This window comes from Hipposideros armiger, unplaced genomic scaffold (genome assembly GCF_001890085.2).
Source record: "Hipposideros armiger isolate ML-2016 unplaced genomic scaffold, ASM189008v1 scaffold_118, whole genome shotgun sequence".
Classification (NCBI taxonomy): Eukaryota; Metazoa; Chordata; class Mammalia; order Chiroptera; family Hipposideridae; genus Hipposideros; species Hipposideros armiger.
The window spans coordinates 3,397,877-3,418,655 of NW_017731468.1; the positions used below are offsets into that span (position 1 = coordinate 3,397,877).

At 38.8% G+C, this 20,779-nt stretch overlaps 1 protein-coding gene across 14 annotated transcripts in view; it reads left to right on the forward strand.

Moving 5' to 3' along the window:
- Positions 1 to 9,326, forward strand: part of SLC8A1 (solute carrier family 8 member A1) — a 387,692-nt gene extending 378,366 nt beyond the window's left edge. For all 14 annotated transcript variants that reach the window (XM_019647930.1, XM_019647925.1, XM_019647927.1 and 11 more), the window contains one exon: positions 5,770 to 9,326. In XM_019647930.1, coding sequence (XP_019503475.1) covers positions 5,770 to 6,146 — 377 coding nt within the window. In that variant the 3' untranslated portion in view covers positions 6,147 to 9,326. The remainder of the gene's footprint in view (positions 1 to 5,769) is intronic.
- The last annotated feature ends 11,453 nt before the right edge of the window (positions 9,327 to 20,779 follow it).

Below are 20,779 nucleotides of genomic sequence, written 5' to 3' on the forward strand. Positions count from 1 at the left end.
AGTTATACAGAATTTCAAAATAAAGCATCTCTTTGATTTTTAAGAATAATTTTATGCTTTATTACATTTTTAAATGCAGAAGACCATACAAACATCTCTAAAGGGCATTGTAAGTCCCCAAAAGTTTAGAATCGTATGTGAAGTCATAATTCCTTTCACTTATGGATTCTCTTGGGATCTGGCTCTGTTGTATTACAAAAATAGCTAATAATATCGAGCACTCATTAAGTGCCAGGCTGTATTATGAATGCAGTTTATGTGAACCCATTTCCTTAAAAACCCTATAAAATAGGTAAGCTTCTCACCTGGCAAATGGAGGAGCCAGAATTCAACTACTTTTAGTAAATTTTCCTCCCCCTGTGGCCTTTTATAATAGCTATACGGGAACGGGGTTAAAAATACCAGGGTGCCAGGCCGGCCAAGTGGCTTGTTGGTTAAGAGTTGGCTTGGAAGCACGAGCTCTGAGCATCAGGGCCGCCGGTTCGGATCCCACATGGGCCAGTGATGCACCTTCTACAGCTAAGAGGGTGAACAACAGCTTGACCTGGAGCTGGGCTGCCATGAGTCGCCGGCGATGTCATAGGCTGCAGTGCGGCTGCAGTGGGCTGCCATAAGCTACCGTAAGTGGCTGGCAGCCAACGTGAGCGGGTGGCAGCCAGTGTGAGCTACCAAGAGCCACCATCAGTGGCTGTCCAATGGTCGGCGAGTGACTGCTTCACCAGGAAGGAGCCCAGTGATCACAATACCAACATGGGCCAGTGAAGCGACGTCCTCCACAACTAGACTGAAGAACAAAAGGACAGCAACATGTCTGTTCCCCTTCCCCGATTCCCCAAAAAGCTGTTCCCTCCCTCAATACCCCAATAAAATCTTAAAAAACAAAAATACCAGGGTGCCAAAAATTGTGTACACATTTTAAAAGATGTTAACACTTTGGTCAACGTTGGTCAAGCAGTAGTCGCCATAATCAGAAGTGTCTGGATGCTGATAGTAACCACTTTTGAGCACCTCTTGTAATTGCAGAAGTCAAACATGACTGTATTTATCTTATGAGTATTACAATTTCAATACAGTTTCTTCTTTCTTAAAATGTGTATACATTCTTTTGGCACCCTCTGTGTGTGTGTGTGTGTGTGTGTGTGTGTATGCATAGCATAACTTGAGAGTGGGAGTACTTTAGCATTAAGCAGTCCCAGCCCCATCACCAAGCCCACCCAAGTTGTTTTGTGAGCAAATGACCACTACACCTGAGGGCATGACTGGGTCTAAGAGAAATTAGCTGCTCCTCACTTCTCTCCAGGACAGTCATTGCTGCCACTGTTTTTTCCATGGCTTCACTCATATAAGTGGATAGCTGGTCAATGTAATTTGAAGTATATACTTTTGCCAACACTTCTTATCTATTTTTAAAAGGTAAATGGCTCTCTGCTGTATGGTTTAATTTCATAAATATTGCCACAATTTAATGGCAGTATCTTCAGGTCTAGAGAGCTTTCTTCCTAGGATCTTCAAATATTTCATGTAGGTCACTTATTCTTTAAAAGGAGAAATATTTATTACCATTAGTCAATTCTAATGAAACAAAGTAGTCCTTTACAAATTCCTACCAAAAAGAAAAATCACACCAAAATCAATATCTGTGAATTTAGTCGTTTGCTGTATCCTATGCACCACCCAAACGGTAAAGTTATGGAGAGTCTTAGAGATGTTCTAAATACTTCATTTTAGATGTGGGGCCAGAACCATAGAGTATCTTGCCCAAGAATATACAGATAGAGGAGCCAAGAGTATCTCCTTGATGAGCCTTCTCCCACTTCTGCACCATGAAGCTCTGAACTTTCTAGTCTGGCTCTTATATTGTAATTCACAGGTGATAGAGGGATGCAAGCATGCCTCCATGAGCAGGCTGGACTTCAGTTAAAATCACTGGCAGTGTCAGTTCCTGAGCACAAGCCAATTGAGAGTTGAACAGCTGGCCCCCAAAGTATGCTACGAGTCAAGAATAAGACAAGTCATCGGGGGTGAAACCCTTGCTCTACATAATACATAAACCCTGTGTGTGACCTGCAGGACTGTAAGAACTATTGTGTTTACAGAAGAGAGGCTTAAGGCTTAGTGTGTATGTAGCTATAAAGTTTGAGAAATGCAGGTAAAAAACAATTTCTGGAGGAAAGGGGAGTGGGTTGACCTATTCTTGCATATTAATCAGATGACATGGCCAAGGTTATATATAGTGAACTTGAGACAGATCCCAAGTTCAGAGAATTTGTACAGAGAACAGTTATGTCCTGACTCTGTGATGTGTTGTTTAATTCCAGCCACATGGCCTCCCAAACAAATCTTCCCTGTTATTGATTTACAGGCATGGGTACCAAGAAGGCAGGACCAAAAGTCTAAGTCTGTATGACTAATCTGAAAAGTATTAGAATTCAAGGTGGAAGTAACAAACAAAAATTCCTATTAGAAACCGTGCCTGACGTGTTCAGTTTGTGCCAGTCACATTGGAAATCTGATTTATACATGTTTGTATTTAATAGGCAAAGTTCTGAATATGATTATAGCCCCTCTGAGACAACTGCAGTAGTTATTTCTTGGACTTCACTTTGGGGAATGACTATTGCCTTGTTCGGGCGTAAGCAGGTTATGGGCTTAGCATACAGGGTAGGGTTTGGCGGTGCCTAGCATATGGCATGTGATGGGTTGCTTTATGCACTAAGTAGCAAAGCAGTGATAGAAGGTAATTTGGGGAGACTCCATCACACTTCGTTTGGAAAACAGAGTCGCTTCTGTTGAAACTAAGGTCAATGGTTTCGATTTGCATGTTGCTACAATTTTTTTTTTTTTTTACATAACTTTTGAACTGAAAACAGACAAAACAGACAGGTAAATAAAACCCACCAGACTCAAAGAGGCCCATAATATGTTTCATTTATGTGACAAGCTAGTCACTTTGGCTTAATTTTTAGGGATTCCAGAGAAAGGTATTTGTACACAGGAACCTATTATTACAAAGATTTTCAAGAGATTTTCACAATAAGCTATTGAAAAATGGCTTGAGGGAGAGGAAACTGCAGCAGTCCCAGGATTTTATTCCATTCCAGGCCTAAGGACTGGTGTGGTTGTTCAGGGTCCTCGGACCCAGGGAATCTCTGATTTTATCCCTCATTCCTTTCTGGTGCTGTGACAGAGTGCCACTCAGGAAGCCAGGGTTCCTGAGTGGAGAGGGGGCACCCAGGAAGTCCGGTGTGCCTTGCACCACATGCCAGGGGAGGTTAGCAGGTGTGTGTTGTGGAACAGCGCCAGGTCACCTGCCCGTACCCCAATGGCCCTGCCTACGGTGGCCATCTGTTCCCCACCAGCCAGTGCCGGCAGTCATGTCAGCACAGAATAACATCTCAGGTGTCCTCGGCAACAGCTGAGCTGTAAGCAGCTTTCTCCTGCCTTAGATTCTGTTCCTTTACTTTCCTTGCTCAGCTGCCTGTCCTTGAAAAAGAAAAGCAAAATGACTTCTTCTTTTTTTTTTTTGAGGCTGCTGTGGCAGCTCCTAATAAGTCTTAACAATGAAGTGTGAGAGACCATTAAGATGAGTCTTGCTTGGCTTTCACTCGCCAGCCTCTGTGATAGTCCTGATTGGGCTGCCATGTGTGATCTGACTGCACAAAGCAGCACAAACCCAGGAGGGCAGGTTAGCCAACTGCCTGCACCATCTTCAGTCTTTGCTTCCCCTGAGGAGGAAAGGGCATCGTGCAAGAACCTGTTTCAGAGTTCCTGGGTAAAAGGGACTCAGAGGAAAGGAAAACTGTGGCTTTCCTGGGAGGGGCCATGTGGTGTGCACAGAGAGTGGGCTCTAAAATCAAACAGATTTGGTTTAAAAATCCTTGTTCTGTTGCCAACATCCAGTCCAAAGGTGTTTCCCAAATTGTAAATAAAGAATAACAACATCAACTCCATAAGGCTAAGAGGGTGGAATGACGTGTAGCACAGAGTAAGCAGTGTTTGCCTCTGTATAGACTAGTAACTGAAGCCTGCTTTCCATCACAGACAGAAGTCAGAATCAAGGAGATAGGTCCTCAAGGTGAACCAATTCCCGTTCAGAAAGAAGGTGATACTGCAGATGCAGCAGCCTACATGACCTTCTCACTCATTACAAAGCACAAGAATTTACAGACTGATAGAAACCAACATGCTCTGTGCATCATCTCCATTGGAGAGTTACCGAAGGAGGATGGTGGCAACAGAATAGCCACAAAGGGGAGGAAGTAGTCCAGATATCGTAACTACATGCATGCTCGGAGCAGACAGGGATCTCAAGAGCAGAGCGCATGACACAACACCTGGTAGTAGTCTCATATCTGCCATGACTGGCTTTGCAAACATCGGTTCAATTTGACAGTTAACATCTATAAACCTACTGTGCAAAGAATTTTGCAAAGATAACTGAAAGGACTTTGATCTCAGTAACTAGGCAATTGTATAGAAAAAGAAATGGATTATCTTGCAAGTTCTGTGTACATGATTAATAAAGAGAGCTATTATTTCCGATCCTGCCTCAACTTTTAATAAACTGTTCTAGCCAGCTTGATTCACATTGTCTTTCCAAAACAACAGAAAAAGCTACTCTTGCTTTATACCCAGAAACATAAATGCTTTGCATATATTATTACAACTTCATAACAGCACTCTACAGTGGGTGTCACTAACCCCATTTCACAGATAAGAAAATAGAGGCTTAGGGAAGTGAAGTAATCAGCCTGGGGTTATACATTCAGTTCTGAAGACAGGATTTAAAACCCTCTGGGTCATCAGTGCTCTAAACCCGTGCTCTACTCATCAAGAAATATGTCACCCTTGTCCTACTCCCTGTATGGACAATGACGCCTATCTTCAGAAAAAGGTGCGTTCAGGATTATTGGTGAACAAAGAACTTTGAGGATGGTCATTGGTGCCTGTGGCGTAGTGAAAGGTAAGATGGCACTAGGAAAAAGCATTTACCTTGAAGGCAGGAGACCTGAGCTCAAGCCCTGACATGGTTTCTTTTTTGTTGTGCGATGTTACACCCATTACTTATCATGTCTAAGCCTAGTGTCCTCACCTGTAAAGTTTCCCCCCTTCACAGTTATTACAATGTAGGCGAGTTTGCTTTCCTATTCGTAAGGCTTTAGGCAAATGCCAACTATTATATTACTATAGTTCAGTTAGTTTCGCTGCCACTATTGACTTGCTCTTGAATCTGGGGAAATATCACCTCACCCCTTAACTTTCTCACCTGTAAACTAAAGCCAATGATGTAGCATTTTTTAGTAATACCCTTCAGCAGCTGTCCTGAAACTTTAGTGACCTCGCATCTTTTGGTATGTTGTTGAGCCAGAATCCTAGGCCCCAGTGGTTATGAATTGGCACAGCCGGATGGAGACTTATAATATTCACTTTAACAAAGACCCCACCTAATTCTAATGTAGATGGGCCATGATCCTTCTCAAAAACGCTGCTCTGTAAGTTCAATATTACAAAAAACTGTGGTATCGGCGTGTCAAGAACTTAACCAAGATCACCTGTAATACAGCCAACACTGAGCCCTCGAGCCCTGACACCTAGATCCTGTTTTCTGATCACACCACTGGGACTCAAGCTGATATCAAAGCCCGGTGGTAGGCACTGGGTTTCTATCAGGGGTTCGACTCTAGAGTACACAGCTGAAGCTTCCAGCACTCCGAAGACATCTTAAAAAGACTAATTGAGTGGCATTGTCTTTTTGTTCTTCCTCTGCAGACACATTTGCAAGCAAAGTGGCAGCCACCCAGGACCAGTATGCAGACGCATCCATTGGTAACGTCACCGGTAGCAACGCGGTAAACGTCTTCCTGGGAATCGGTGTGGCCTGGTCCATTGCTGCCATCTACCACGCAGCCAACGGGGAACAGTTCAAAGTGTCCCCTGGCACACTAGCTTTCTCTGTCACTCTCTTCACCATTTTTGCTTTCATCAATGTGGGGGTGCTGCTGTATCGGCGGAGGCCAGAAATCGGAGGTGAGCTGGGTGGGCCCCGGACTGCCAAGCTCCTCACATCCTCCCTGTTTGTGCTCCTGTGGCTCTTGTACATTTTCTTCTCCTCCCTGGAGGCCTACTGCCACATAAAAGGCTTCTAAAGGAACAATCAGATATAGTAAATTTATATATATATATACATATATATATACATAAAAAATTATGTATAATGAACAGAGGAAACTGACATTTGTCATGTTCACTTACCTGCTGATGGAATCCAGCTTCGAAATCATATTCTGTACTAGGGCTGAAGTGAGAAACCATCACCTCCCATTCCCAGGGGCATCGTCACGCTGAACAAGGCATGGAGGCAGGGCCATCCTTGCAGCTCAGACTAGAAGAGCTGCGTTCTCTCCAGATACATTGTTAAGTCTTTGTTTTCTGTTTGGGTTAGTTTTCAGTGGGGTTTGGGGAGGTGGTTGATGTTTGGCTTTTGTTTCGTTTTGCTTTGTTTTTTGTTTTGTTTTGTTTTGTTTTGTTGGAAGGATCATGGTTTTTGCTTCTCTTGTGGGAGGTGATGACCAATCTAAATGCAAATGAGTTTTTGGTAAAAATTGAAGTCCTTAAGATTACTCTCCCTTCCTCCAAACATTTTAAGAATTATTTTGGATTAAGAAAGGATAAGGGCATGGAAGAAGAAAGAAGCCTGTCTTCACTATGTTGCTAAATCCATGCTTATCTCTGGAACATGAGCAGAGGTGAAGCGGCCTCCAAGAAGAAGCACTGGAGCCCAAGCGGAGCCAGGAAACGTGAGGGTTCTAGACACCATCTGATATTTAAAGATATGATGCCTGGCACTCTTGTTCAACAGGTACCAGAATAACGTGTCTAGATTCCCAGGAACACGTGGAATCTTTTCTTTCTTAATCTTCTTTAGCTCTGGACTGTGACTAGTAAGGCCCTTATTCTGGTGTTCCAGCACAGCTAAGTCCCCAGGTCCCCCATGCCCACCCTTCTCCTCCTGCACACCACTCCTCATGCAAACAGGAAGAATGACACCATTCCAAAAGCATCATCCTTTTCCATGTACATCAATATGTGTCCCAGTCCCATGTTGCTGTTGCCTGGGATCATCCGTCGGTTTTCTTTTCAAAAGCATCCATGGCTTGCACAATCCTGTTCCGGTCATGATTGCACCTTGGCTCCTTCTTCCTGTGCCTGTTTGGGAATGTTGTTGTGATACCTGTTACACAGTGCATGGATGAAAAACAAATAAAACAAAACAAAGCGTATCTGTATATAGTAGAGTAGAGCATATACTGTTCTCCCATTCAGCAAATGTTGATTGGACATTGAAGACATAAGTGAGTTTTCTTTTCACCTGAGTTGTAACTTTTGTGTTGTTAATTGAGTTTATGACTAGGGATAAAAGGAGAAAATGGCTTATTGTTCATGGATCTGCACATTGATTTCTAAGAAGCAATAACTGTCATGTGGGAAGTTAAAGCTATCAAGAGGACAGCAGGCAAACTACAAAGTATCGTCATGGAAAATTAGCCATGTGGAACACACCAGAGGCCTCTAAAAAAAAATTGCCTGTTGATCCAGGCAGGCCAAGGAGAAAGATGTAGAGAAATGGATGCATTAAATGTGCCTGGGCTTTGAGAGACTCCATTTTCACAACACCCCTGCCCCAGAAGTATTTATTTCACATCTGCTCTGTCTGGCACAGATAGTAGATAGTGCTGGTTTGTTTCGTTTTATTTTTTTTCTTTATTCTTTTTTTTTAATGTAAAGGCTATTTTGAGCCCTGTTTCTTTCACTGTCCAGACCCCTCTGATTGTATCTGCAGTTCCTGAGTAGGAAAGATGGCTTCTTTCCTTGGCTAGGTGAGCAATGAGTTTTTAAAAGTGAGTCTTCTCTACTTATGATGAAGGAGTAAGCCATTGAATGAGATTAGTGCCTCCCAGGAGGATTGCACTGGGAGATTTTTAACCCTGGAAAAGGAACGGATCTTTTCTATTTCAAAATACCAAAGAGTGTGGATAAACCCACATTCCAAAGTAGTGAGTCCTCTAATGAGAAAAAATGGAATGACGTTAGCCTCCTCTCAGAGACTTCTCTATAAAGAATCCCAGGCTGGAGACACCCCTGGCCCTCTGTATTGATTCAAAGATACTTAAGAAATAAAGGCGATTGAGAGTTATTTTCTCGTCTTCCACTCAGTGATTATGATCATTCACTATTTAATAAATATTTGGTGACTGAATGAATCATTCAACACTGGTTACCCACTCAACAGGCCAGGTAATGTGCTACGTTCTGGGAACTAAACCATGAACAAGGCACCCCAGACCCCAATCCTCAGGGGGTTCACAGTTAATGCAGTTGCTATCTCCATGAGTAAAAGTTAACACAGCCACTTGGAAACAGTTTGAGCCTGCAAGGAAAAACACAATTATGAAACTCCTAGTATAAACACATTAAAACTATATACAAATACAATTAGCCAAATACCCAAGATTTTCTGGAACTAAGAGAGTATAAAGCATAGGTTAGGAAAAGCATCCTAGCTGTCCTTCTTGCAGATAGGTACATCTCCTCATCTTAAACTGAGGAAGACAATCATGTTGGTGACCCGTATCACTGAGGAGGCCCAATTTAATCCCTGCTTGTATCTTGGTTGGTACTTTTTCCTGCCTCACACATCTACAATTCTTATCTCCTGGTGACTCATCCCTTGCCTGTCATGGCCCAACACACTGGTGGCCTAACTCCTTTGGGAGCACATTCTAACCCACTTTTTTTTTTTTTTTATATTTACTCAATGGAAAGCTAGCTGAGAAACACCAAGTCAATATTGTCAAGGAATGTGAGTTGTTTAAACATTAGAAAGATTTTGTACTCATTTTTAGCCATATTTAGAATGTCAGTGATCCCATAGCAAAATTGTCACAGACGACTTGAAGAAATTCTTGCCATTGGTTAATTTCAATTTCAAAGCTTTTAGGTTTGTTTGCTTTTTAAAATTTTAGGTTATAGGGAAAATATGATTCTGGTTGTTCAGGGTTTATTAATAATTATTGTTATGTAAAATTATTTCATTTTGTTTGATTATTTTATTTTGTGTGTATTGTGCACAGCTTAGGGGGAACTGCACTAATTGTGCTGTTCCTTATCCATGGTACACATTGACACAGATGAATAAAGTTTCTAATTGTTTCTGACTTAATCACTAGTGATACCGCATATTCTGTACGGCATGTGTTTTCTCTTCTCATTGTCATCTACTTCATTTTTTGTTTTCATATTTTAAAGAAATAAAAACCCAAAAGGTATTATTGTGCAATTGGTATCCTCATCCAAAAGAAAAAAAAATAGATATACGAGGTATTCAACTCTTGCAAATGTCAGCCCATTGTCATTCATTGTTCCCCTTTTAATATCCCAAGAAAGCACAGTGTCAGAATGTTGTCTGTCTGACAGTGTTGAGATAAACGTTGGACCTTTCTCCATTTCACTAATTTTTTTAACATCATTTATGACCACTTTACATCTTTTCTGCATCCAAGAACAGGAGCCCATAAATAATTACACATCCGATCAAATTTTAACATGTGGAGTATTAAATCAATCAACCCCAATAAAATTGATCATCAAAAGTGCGTAACTAGTTGCTTCCCAAAGGATGCTTAAGTAAATTGCTCTTTTATAATCATACATATTCTGCATCCCTCTTGATTCATTAATAAGTTCTGATTGTCCAATTTATAAGTTATTGACTTTATTTGTATCATATAATCAAAACAGTATAGGGAGAATAGCGCCAGAAATGAAAAAAAAAAGCATTTGTGAAAAATAAATGTAACCTCTAGTTTGTGTACTTACTTGCAAGTCTATGTTAATATCTGGATTTAATTCTCACTACAATATATAGAATTTGTCCACATATAAATTATACTTTATTCACCTGATCATCTTTAAAATTTTTTAAATTCCTCATTATATTAATATATGGTCTCCTGTGGAACACTTGCATATGTGAAGGAAATAAGGTAAAATTTAAATATTTTCTCAGATCAACAATTAATGTTTCCTGGGACCCAATCTTTGGTTTAACAGAAAATGAGCAGCTAACATTCACTTTTATAAATAGCAAAAAGAGTAATTCAGTGACCAAAGTAGACCTGACTCTTTAAATAACCCTTCAGCAAAATGTCATGGCCCAATGAGTCTCAACCTTGTATAAGTTAATTTTAATTCTTTCAAAGATTCTCATTCAAGTCTGTCACCAGTGAAGATTTTATAGAGCTTTACTTTCTATGGTTCACAGCATAAACACATTTAAGTTTTTTCTTGGTGCTTTTCAAAGAAAAAAAATATACAATATGCCCAGGGTTTAAACAACCCTGCAGATAATCTGATATACGGCTGTCATCCACAATGAGACTCCCTAAAGCAGCACCTTTCCCCCAGGGGTCTCACTATTAATCAAAACTCACCATCCATGATGCCTTTTCCACAGAGGGCTTGATTCTTTGTTGATTCCATAGTCCAGGGCCCCTGATCCTAACCTGTCAAAATGAAGTGAGATTGACTGACTTCCTCTGAGTACATCTGAGAACTCTGTGGAAGCAATTAGAAAAAGAACAAATTTCCTCTGGTAGATAATAAAGCCCTCTGTCCTCCAACAGTGATAAAGCTTCACTTTTTCAAGAATATAAATCAGCCCCTTTAAGACTCCTTGCAATGTTTCCTGGCTCAAGATGAGGAGTCTCTCTTTTGATTCTGCTTTTCTGTCTCTGATCTTGGGCAGTTACATCTGGAGCAAGTCTTGAGTATAGTTTCATAACTTCAAGAACATTTGGCCATTTCACGATTGACCATGTACAACATTGGATGTCACCCTTACCTGCAACTGGCATTTGTCATCTGTTGTAGTAATCACTTCATGTGGCCAAGACCTTCTAGTTCTTGGTAAAAGTTAGCATTTCAATCAATAAAGGAATGCATTATGTAGAAGAGACCTACAAAATCATATTTATCTTACAGAGAAAGAAAGGTACTATTAATGAGTGGATTCATTGACTTTCATTCAAATCTACCTACATATTGTTCATAATGGATTGCATTTCTGCTCTTTTTAAACATTATGTTCTTATCACTTCTAGTCACATTCATTGTCTTTCACCACGTTTCCAGTGTTGGGCAGTTCTGATGGCATTTCACCAACAAGGCTAGCATAGGAAGGGGAAACGATTGCAAGAGTTAGATATTTCATTTTTAGAGCTTAATTAGGCCCTGGTTAATCATCTCTCAAAGCAGAGAATATCTTACCTATAGAAGGAGCAACCACTGAGAGTTGGGTCTCCCAAGGGAGGGTGTACTTCAGTTTTCCAGCCAAGAAATGGTAAGTATCTAGCTTCCTGTGACTTTTTTTTTTCCTGTCTGCCATGATGTCCAAAAATAGGCATTCAGAGGCTGTCCCAATTTTCAGTTTTGTCAAAGGTCCTCTGATTTAATCTATGGTACATTTAAATCAGTGTTCACTGTATAAATTACTTTTTATTTATTTGTAGGAAAAAATGTGACTTCATACCTTCAAAAAGCAACATGCCTTTGTAATTAAAACTATGGCCCATGTCTTTATAGGAAGAATTGCTTGTCCAGAATTGCCTGGTCTATCTGTAATCCGTGCTGTACTCTTTAGGTGCTCGACCTGCTTGCCTTTAGCATCATATGGTCCTAATCTTTTCCAAAGATCCAGACAGGTGTCCCTTGAGAATATGCAGTCTCAATCTTTCTTTTCCCTGTTTCCAACCTCTGTAGTTTCTCCATGGATACTTGCATCATATTCATTATCCTTAGTAGTTAATGTTCACGATTACCTCTCAGCAATGGGGAAAGGCTTATGCTAAAATGCTCTGGACATGTCATTCTGAAAGTAAATGTGTCATAGGAAAACTCCAATATAATGAATTCCACCTAGAGAACACTCATTAAATCATAGCATATTAGCTCTGTAAATATTTAGGACAGGTTATACCTTACAGCTACATGCTATAGCAGATTGTTGATTTCATTCCTCTTTGGATCATATTTTTCATGTTTTAGTGCCCATCTATGTAGCCTTTTATTCTATCAATATACATAGGTATGGATCAGGGCGAAGGATCCCTACATACACCCCCAAAGGTAAAGTATGTAAACATAGAAAAACATCATATATAGCTTCCATGCCTCCAAGAAATATAAATGGGTCAAATGCTTCTCTGTGGTTATAAATATTCCTCATATGCAAATGTTAGGGAAATTCCCATAAATAACCAAACACACAAAGAGAGACATTAGCTAACTTCAGTGTTCCTGAGGCAATTTTGACAGTTAATGCAGAGCCCATCCCTCCCAATTTGTTGACTGCAAAGAAAGATCTACCTAGCCAAATCCCAGAGCATACTGGGAAAGGAAGGATTTGTTTACTAGAATGACTATACAGCCCTGTGTATTGGAAACTGTTTATTCACTGGAAAGGATATGGCCCAGAGATTTTCTGTTTTCCTATATTCTCAAGTTGAAATAACCCACTTTTAATTATGGAACTTTTTATTAGACCCCTTAAAGCCACATGGTAGAATAAATAAATTCTCTAAGAGGATTTTTCCTAAAAATGTGACTTGAAGTTTGCAATTGACTCATATTCTAGTGTAAAGATCCCATTCTTTCCAAATGGAAGGAACAATTCCTTCCACTTTGGTTATTAAATAATCAAATATATCACCATTTTTCAATATATTTCACTTAAAAATAAACTAAATTACATAAATATTTAAGAGAAAAGAGATATGATCCACATGTCTAATTTTGAGAAAAACAATTTTCTCTTTAGAAAATTTTCTACCTTCTTATACTCATTTTAATATTAAACTTTGAAAAATATTCCAAGGAAGAAATTTTGAACAATTTTACATCCTCATAAAGCTCATATAGTTGAGTAACATGGCTAAGATAATGATTTAGGTGAGAATTATCTATTTGGTTTGACAAGGACATTTTCAAAAATGAATTAGCAAAAATAAAATGTGCTAAGATTTCATCACAGACTGCCCTTGTCTAAGATGTTTGAAACTCATTACCCTTAGGGAAGACAGATTCTCAGTTTCTAGAAACAACAGTACAAATTAAACTTGTAGTCTCAGTTTTTATGTGAAAATCAAAGCAGACCATATATAACTTTTGACTTTGGCAACCGAAAAAAAAATATGCTTTTGGCACACTTTTCCATATTACTGAGTTATTTTGTGGAATACTCTGGACCTATCCAGGTGTCTCATTAACGTGCCTTCTATAATTCACCCTCTTTCCTTTTATCAAGCCATGAAGTTTCTAAATCTCATAACTTAATACCTTGACAATTTCATTTATAAATGCCTGATTTCATTTTGATGTTGTTATTTGTATTTCAGAATTTGTTTTACTATTTTAAATAATCAACACATCAGATGGGATATTGAGCTTGAGTCTAGTCCAAATAAACAATAAAGCTCAGACAGGCCTACCAGTAGTTTAAAGGCTTCTGAAACACTGGTCTTTTCATGCACAGCAAATAGAAGTATTGTTTGTTTTCTATCTTCTTTCTACCAAAAATGGCCATTTCAACCAGGGTAAAACAAACAAAAAAAGAATTAAAGTGCTAGTTTGAAGATTATGAGAATCAGACATGGTTTCAGCATTAAATCTCTTCTATCCCATCTCAAAAATAGATTATGTATGTTAAATAATTTGAACTGCATTTTTGGATACCTAGGATTCCCCAAAAAGCCCATGTCAGGTTAGTATTCCTTTTTTGTCAAATGCCTCTTTTAAATGGAAAATGGAGGAGAGATGAGGAAGGAAGAACGTTCCTCACTTTCCTTTTTAGCTAAAGATGCCAATTCAAAGTTGTTTGAAAATCACTTAGAATACTGTTTAATTACATGTATCCTTGTAAATCGTAAGGAGATTTTAAAAAGAAAGAAATTCATTTTCTTCCCTTTGTTTAGTAAGAATTTCTGATAGAAAGTTTTTAGGATCAATTAAGGCTCCTTTCTGACTCTTCAAATTAACCTCTTTGCCTTTTTGAAGGCACTGAAAACAGCTCTTAAAAAATCTCCTTGTCTAGGTCAAGTTGTAGGGGGATTAAGGGAATGAGATTTTGTAATTTACATGGAAACATAGCACTGAGCAGGCAGGCTCCCATACATCAGTTAACATTATCTAGAAATGTGTTTTGGCATGTTGGGAGCAAAGGAATGGAAGTCCCACCCAGTTTTGCCACAAATACCTAATCTAATCATTTACTGCCATGTAGTTCCCCCACTAGCTATAGTTTACCTTAGATATTTTCAACTGAACCCACCCCTTAATTTTCATGGTTGTCTTGTCCCTAGCATTTTCCTGCCAAGATCTTACTAACAGGAAAACTAGCCCTTTCAACCAGTTGGTACATGAAGTTTCTCCAAGGGGAAGCACGAAGAGTGGATACAGAGGGTACAGTATAACATTAATGCCAAGTCATTGGAGCCTATTTAACCAACTGCTTCATTATATATTAGACCTCGTTTGGGACACTTATTATTGGAAATATTGGAAAGACTTTATTTTATGGCTATTTCATCAACAAAACTTTTGTGGTATTGGATCTAAGCAAAGGTCTTGGATTATGCAAAAACAAAGTTATTTTTATTAGCTACAATGATCATTGTTACAATTGGCAAGAAGACGTGTTTTATTTTTTGATGTTTCAGTCTCAAACTCTAAGAAGAGGTGTTTGCTGCCATCAATAATCCTATAGGAAATGTGACACTCTGAAACTTCTTTGAGACAGATGATGCTTAGGTTAATGTATGTATAAGGCTTAAAATATCCTTGATATTTCAGGTTGTTCTCACAGATCTGCATAGATTTACTTTTTTAAAGAAATGACTATCATTCTCATCAAGTGGATTGGGAATTGTCCCAATAACTGTTTCATTTTGTTGAGAAATGAGTCTAGCATCCAGAGGCACTGTGAGCAGAAAATTGCATCAGAAACTCTGCTCCGTGCTCTGTATCCTTTTGCCTACTTCTGACTCTTAATCCCTGCACACGTCTTTCAGAAGCAACTGCATATGGTGAGAGAGAATGAAATGAGTTGTCCTGTCTTTCAAAATCGACTAAATCTGCTATCACCTTTAAAACTTTACTTAAATTTTTAAACTTTAATTACAAAACAGAGAGATGCTTTTAAAGACCAAATCTGAAGCAAAGATTGCATTTTTGAAAGCTATAAAGAAAATGCATGTTAATTATTAAGACATAGGATTTAATAACATCAGTGTTCAACCACTGTCCTCCCCCTGTTCCATTCATATAGTATCTAGAAGCAAAGAAGCAGTTGGGCAAAGGAGACTGATCACCATTCAATTACTAGCTAGGCTCAAGAACGATGCAAAAGAGATGGGGCCAAGCCTAGTCCTTGAGGCAGACCACCACCCTTGCCCACCTCCATGATGGAGATGGTCTATGAACATTAGCACAATGACAGAAGTATTTTTTTCCTTTCTGCTCTGAGCCAAGCTGTTTTGATTCAGACTTTTCAAAACAGAGTCATGCATCTCAGTCACATGCTTACGGCCTGCATGGAGAATGAACCATCTTTTCAAAAAACTGGTTGCCATGGAATCAGTTTTTAAAAACACTGAAAAAGCAGCACAGCCAAGTGGATTGGACCTAGCAATGAGGAGTCTAAACTTGGATTTTCTTCTTCCCAGCCAATGCTCCAGCACTCCACCTCTAAAAATGATTGCATTAGTAACATGAAAATAATAATTGCTTTGTTGCTGTTTAGAATTTATTCATACCTCTGCAGAGCTTGAAGCTTCCACTAACCAAAGTGAGATCCATCGGTCTTTACCCAAAGACCAGGTTTGTTTTGTGAAGAATCCAGACTCGGTTTGGGTCTCTTTAAAGCAAAAGAACAGATATTTCATAACATTTGCAAACAATGAAGAGGGCAGCACAGGCTACTGGGTTATAGAGGAGGGCAGGGCTTCTGATAGGATCTCTTGACATTTTGCTTTTCCTTGTGTATATCTGCCCTGATTCCCAGTTGAATATTTCCCCACAGTCATTCAGTGGAAGGATACTGACATAGTTCCAGACTCTGCCTTTTATTTCCTATTTCTCCCAAGAGAAACAGCCATTCCAGAGCTTGTAATATAAAAGGAAAAAGGAAAAAATGACAGGTATCTCATTGGTTGATCCAGAAATTTTGGACAAAAACACAGACCATTCTGAATGTCTTCACATTAACAGTACACTCACCCAACAGCTTTTTTTAAAGTGACTGAAACCCAGGAAAAAATATTTGAGGAAATATCTCCAACGCATAATCAAAAGTCAGATTGATGCCACAAACTTAAAAGTCACTTCATCTTGTCCAGTCCTTGCAAATCCTTAAGGGTTGAGAAATTCAGAAAGTGTATGGATAGTGCTCATCAATTAAAATTCAGATCTGAATACTGGGGCTGGATAAATATCAACTCACAAATTAACCTGAGGAAAAAGAATCTGAACAAAGTTAAACAAAAGAGGGCGAAAATTCGTCAAGTTAGCTTCTGTCTTCCAGGATAATTGACTCACTTTATATTCAGTTAAAACTTTTTAAAAACACCTATACAGTCAAGGCAGTGGAGCAATTTTTAAAATCAAATGTCAGAGTTTATTATATTTTTTCAATCATCCAATTTCATAAACCTCAAGCACTGATTCTGTGCAGAGTATTATACTAGGTACCCTAAGATGGTCTGAAGAATTCAACACAAAGTGATTTCAAAAAAAAACTAACACTAGCCTTGAATTTAGTCAGAAAGAGTTTAATTATAACATTCTAATTAGATTAACCTTCCACTTTGGTCTAGACACATTTTATCAATTTGAGACTGCTTGCTGGGGCCATTCTTAAACCCATCAAGGAACTTTCTTTTAATAGAAACAGAAATACTAATTTTCTTAACTATACATTCTGTCTTTCACCAATGAGATAAATGGATTCTGACTCAACAAATATATCCAGATTCTACAATGAGCCAAAGACCATGTAAGGTTGATATACGATCTCCCATTTAAGGTTTGAAATTGCTAAAAACTTGTTCCAAAGATTATTTGCCTCCCCATCACTGATTTTTTTTTCCTATTGGGCATTGATATTAGTTCATCACTGGACTTTTTTTTTTTTTAACTCTGCCTGTTGCTCTTTTGACTTTGAAGCGCCTGGCTGTATTTCAGTGAGTTACAACTCCAGCTGTCACATTTTAATGGCCAACTAGAGGGCAAGGCCTCAGTCCCCAGGTCTGAGTACACAATGTTCTTTTCGTTTCAACATTAAATAGTCACCAGGGAGGAGACCCCAGGCTCCCCTCTTTTGAAAACCCATATTTAATTGCTTTAGAGGGTTATGAATCTGTAGCTCTCCCTGGACTTGAATTTCCTCCTCATTAAATTGAGGGACTTCATCTTTAGCTTGATTTTCCAGAACACATCAAGTCCTATGTGATTCATGGTGGTCTGTTATCGTCCACTGGGTATGAGTTAAAGGTGCTTTATGTTGTGACCAGTTGCTCCTAATAATCCTTGATTACCAGTGCAAGTGTCAAGCCAATAAAGCCACATTAAGTCTGATAGGAAGTTAAGATTTATTTTGAAATAATTCTTTGTGCACTCCTGGAAAAAAAAAAATCCCTTCCCTAAGGGGAATGAAGTTTCTCCCTTTGTGGGATGACTACAATAGAAAATGTAACATGCTTAGAATGGATTTCATATCAGTGATCTTCATAAAACTGAACCCACTATTCTTCTAAATGTAAACTTTAAGTTCTCCGTTTCCCACAATAACTCCACTTTTATTTTTCATTCTTTTTACTTAATGATACATTTTTAGGAGGAAGAGATTCACAGCAGTTATTTCATTACTAAAGTGGGTGAATACAATCAGGAGGCACATTGACCAAGCAGAAAGATACTTAAAAGTATAAGTATTCTAAAGGAAGATAAAACAAAAAAGATAAGAATTGCATTTGCTACAGATTCAACTGTCTTTTAAATGCCTCCCCTGTTATGGAGAAAATGACTACTGTTCAAAAAGATTTTGCAAAAAGACTTAAAACCCAACTCTCCCAATCATCTGGTTTGCCACAGACCAAATGCCCCATTAGCAATCTGAACTTGCACGTGGTTGGAGAAAATATACCAAGAGGATGTAGACATTGCCATGGCAAAAAGAAAAGGAAAAGAAAAAGCCACCAAGGTGAACTCTGCTGATATAAAAAAAAGAATGTTTTAATGGGACAAATGTAAGCCTTCTCATGAAGGAATCCCAGTTAGAATGTCATCAAAATGATGACAAAATGAAATGGCAAAACCATTTCAACATCATAGCAGCAATACATTCCAGTTTTATTAGCACTGAGGTATGAAGCCAAATTTGTCAGGGGGAAAGGTGAAAAATTCCCTGCATTGTAAGAAAGTGGTCTGGTCTTGTGAGTATCACTCTTGAGAGAGAAAATTAAAGCAGATAATATTTTTGTTATAACTATATAATTTCTATGACTTCCACCTAGGGATAAAATTACTTTCCCTTCTCTCATTGCACACCTTTATATAGAGCTGTTATTCAGTTGTAGTAGGCATAGTATTTATATACTTCGATAAGTCCCTCACATTGAATTTGACCCCCATTTAACATTTGATTAGAAAATCCTAAATTGGAAAGGTAATTTTTCCTGTCTTTTTTTAAAATAACTGTGCTCCATAAGCATTTTGTGGAGATAACTGCCTTAAGGCATCCTGGTAGCTCTATCAATCAGTTGTAGGTGCTTGGTTTAAAGCAGAGAAATCGTGAACAGATTGATGTAACTTCCTTCTGCATAGGCAGCTGCTCATTCACACAAATGCACGTCTCTTCTTCAGCTCCTTGTGCCAATCCAGCCTCTTGAATTGACCCAGGTCCACCTATCAGTCAAACAAACAGCAATCTCTAATGACGCATGATCACAGCTCATTCAACCTAATTCCTCATCAACTGAATTTCATGGAATGCCCCTTGATATTCTTGCCCTCACTTTATACTTTTATATAAGTCACTGCATTTGGTATACTTTAAAAAGGATTTTACTGGAAAAATGTCAACAAACCTTTGTTTGTGTTGAGTGAAAAAATGGTGAACAAATGTAGCTGTTATCATGTTAATTACCCTAAGGCAATAGGGAAAATATCACCTTTTGTGGCAAGAGAGAAATTTAATGCTATTACTAAAATAATACCCTGAAGAGAGGCTGTATAGAGTCTCCTACAAATAGCCTTACAGGGACTCAAATTTAATGATATAGATAGAAAACGCATATTCCCTTCAGAGAAAGGTCCTAAGAGCACTAGTTTATCATATTTCTCTTACCGGTTTGCTCTATATGCTGATATGATACTTAAACTTCTGAACCTCTAGATTCTCTGTAGGTGAACTAGCACAAATCGAATATGCCCCTTACCTACATTATAAGAATGTCTGGAGGGTAAATCCAATATTGACTTTCACATTCTACATGGAAAAGCTCTGTCCTGGAATGCAATTAAGGTGATTTGGTTAACTAGAGTACATTTTAGAATAAGCTACTAGAGTGATTCTTAACATATGGTCCCAGAAAGAAGCAACATCAGCAAAAACTTTGAAATTTGTTAGATATGCAAATTCCCTGGTCCCAACTGAGACCCAGGTCCAGACCTATGAATCAGAAATTCTGGGAATGGACCCAGCAAGTCCGTTTTGATGGACTTTTAGCAAGTCCTTGTGATGATTCTGACCCATGTTCAAGTTTGAGAACTACTAAACAGTGCTCTGAGTGGTCAGGAAAAGCCAATGTCAACCCACTGTTTAACTCTGGTTCTTCAGAGGAAAAAGCCTAAAAGCTTAAATGGAAGGTTCCATTTAGTCCCAATACATTCTGAGTTCTATTTAATGACACTGGTTTGAAGAGTGGATATGGACTGACTGAGCTAAAATGATTATGAGTGAGTTTGGGTTTTAGAAGATGGTTTCAAAGGCTCACATGGCTTCTAAAATCTGGAAACCACAGACAATGTAGACATCAAGCCCAAGACCCCTGGGACCCCTTTTCAAGGCTCATTTGAATTGGTGCAGAACCAGAGCAGAGAGTAATCAAGTAACTTTGCTTATAAAAATGGTTCAGAAAAGGGAATTTAAGATTGTGTGTTAGTGTGTGCACGTGTGTTTATGCTTCCTTACAACCAACCTGAAAATATCACATTTCCAGGTACTTAAAACATCCATATTATTTTGACGCTTCCTTTTTATACAGAAAAGTAATTCAAAGTATGCAAAAAAAAAAAAGGAAGACAAACAATGATATTCTGGAGAAAATGCTAAAACTATTCCTCCAGGTCTCCCTTAGAAGGAGACAAACTCATCAGATACTTTGGAATGGCTGCTCTTTTTCAGGAATTACTAAAAAGAATAACTGATGTATCATACCGCATTCTATCTGCTTCTCTAGAATCTGTGTTCCTCTCCTGTTGCTGGTCGAAGTTTGAGCTTTTGGGTGTTTGTTTTCTGTCTCTGAAAGCATTTTCTCATTGGCTTTCCCCATTGTCCTACTTCTCTCTCACACGCCTGACCGCCAATGGCTGCAGCCAAAGCACAGTCCCCGCTTCTGTCTCCACCACTGTGCCCATCCCCATTTGCATATTCTTTTTCTCAACGTTA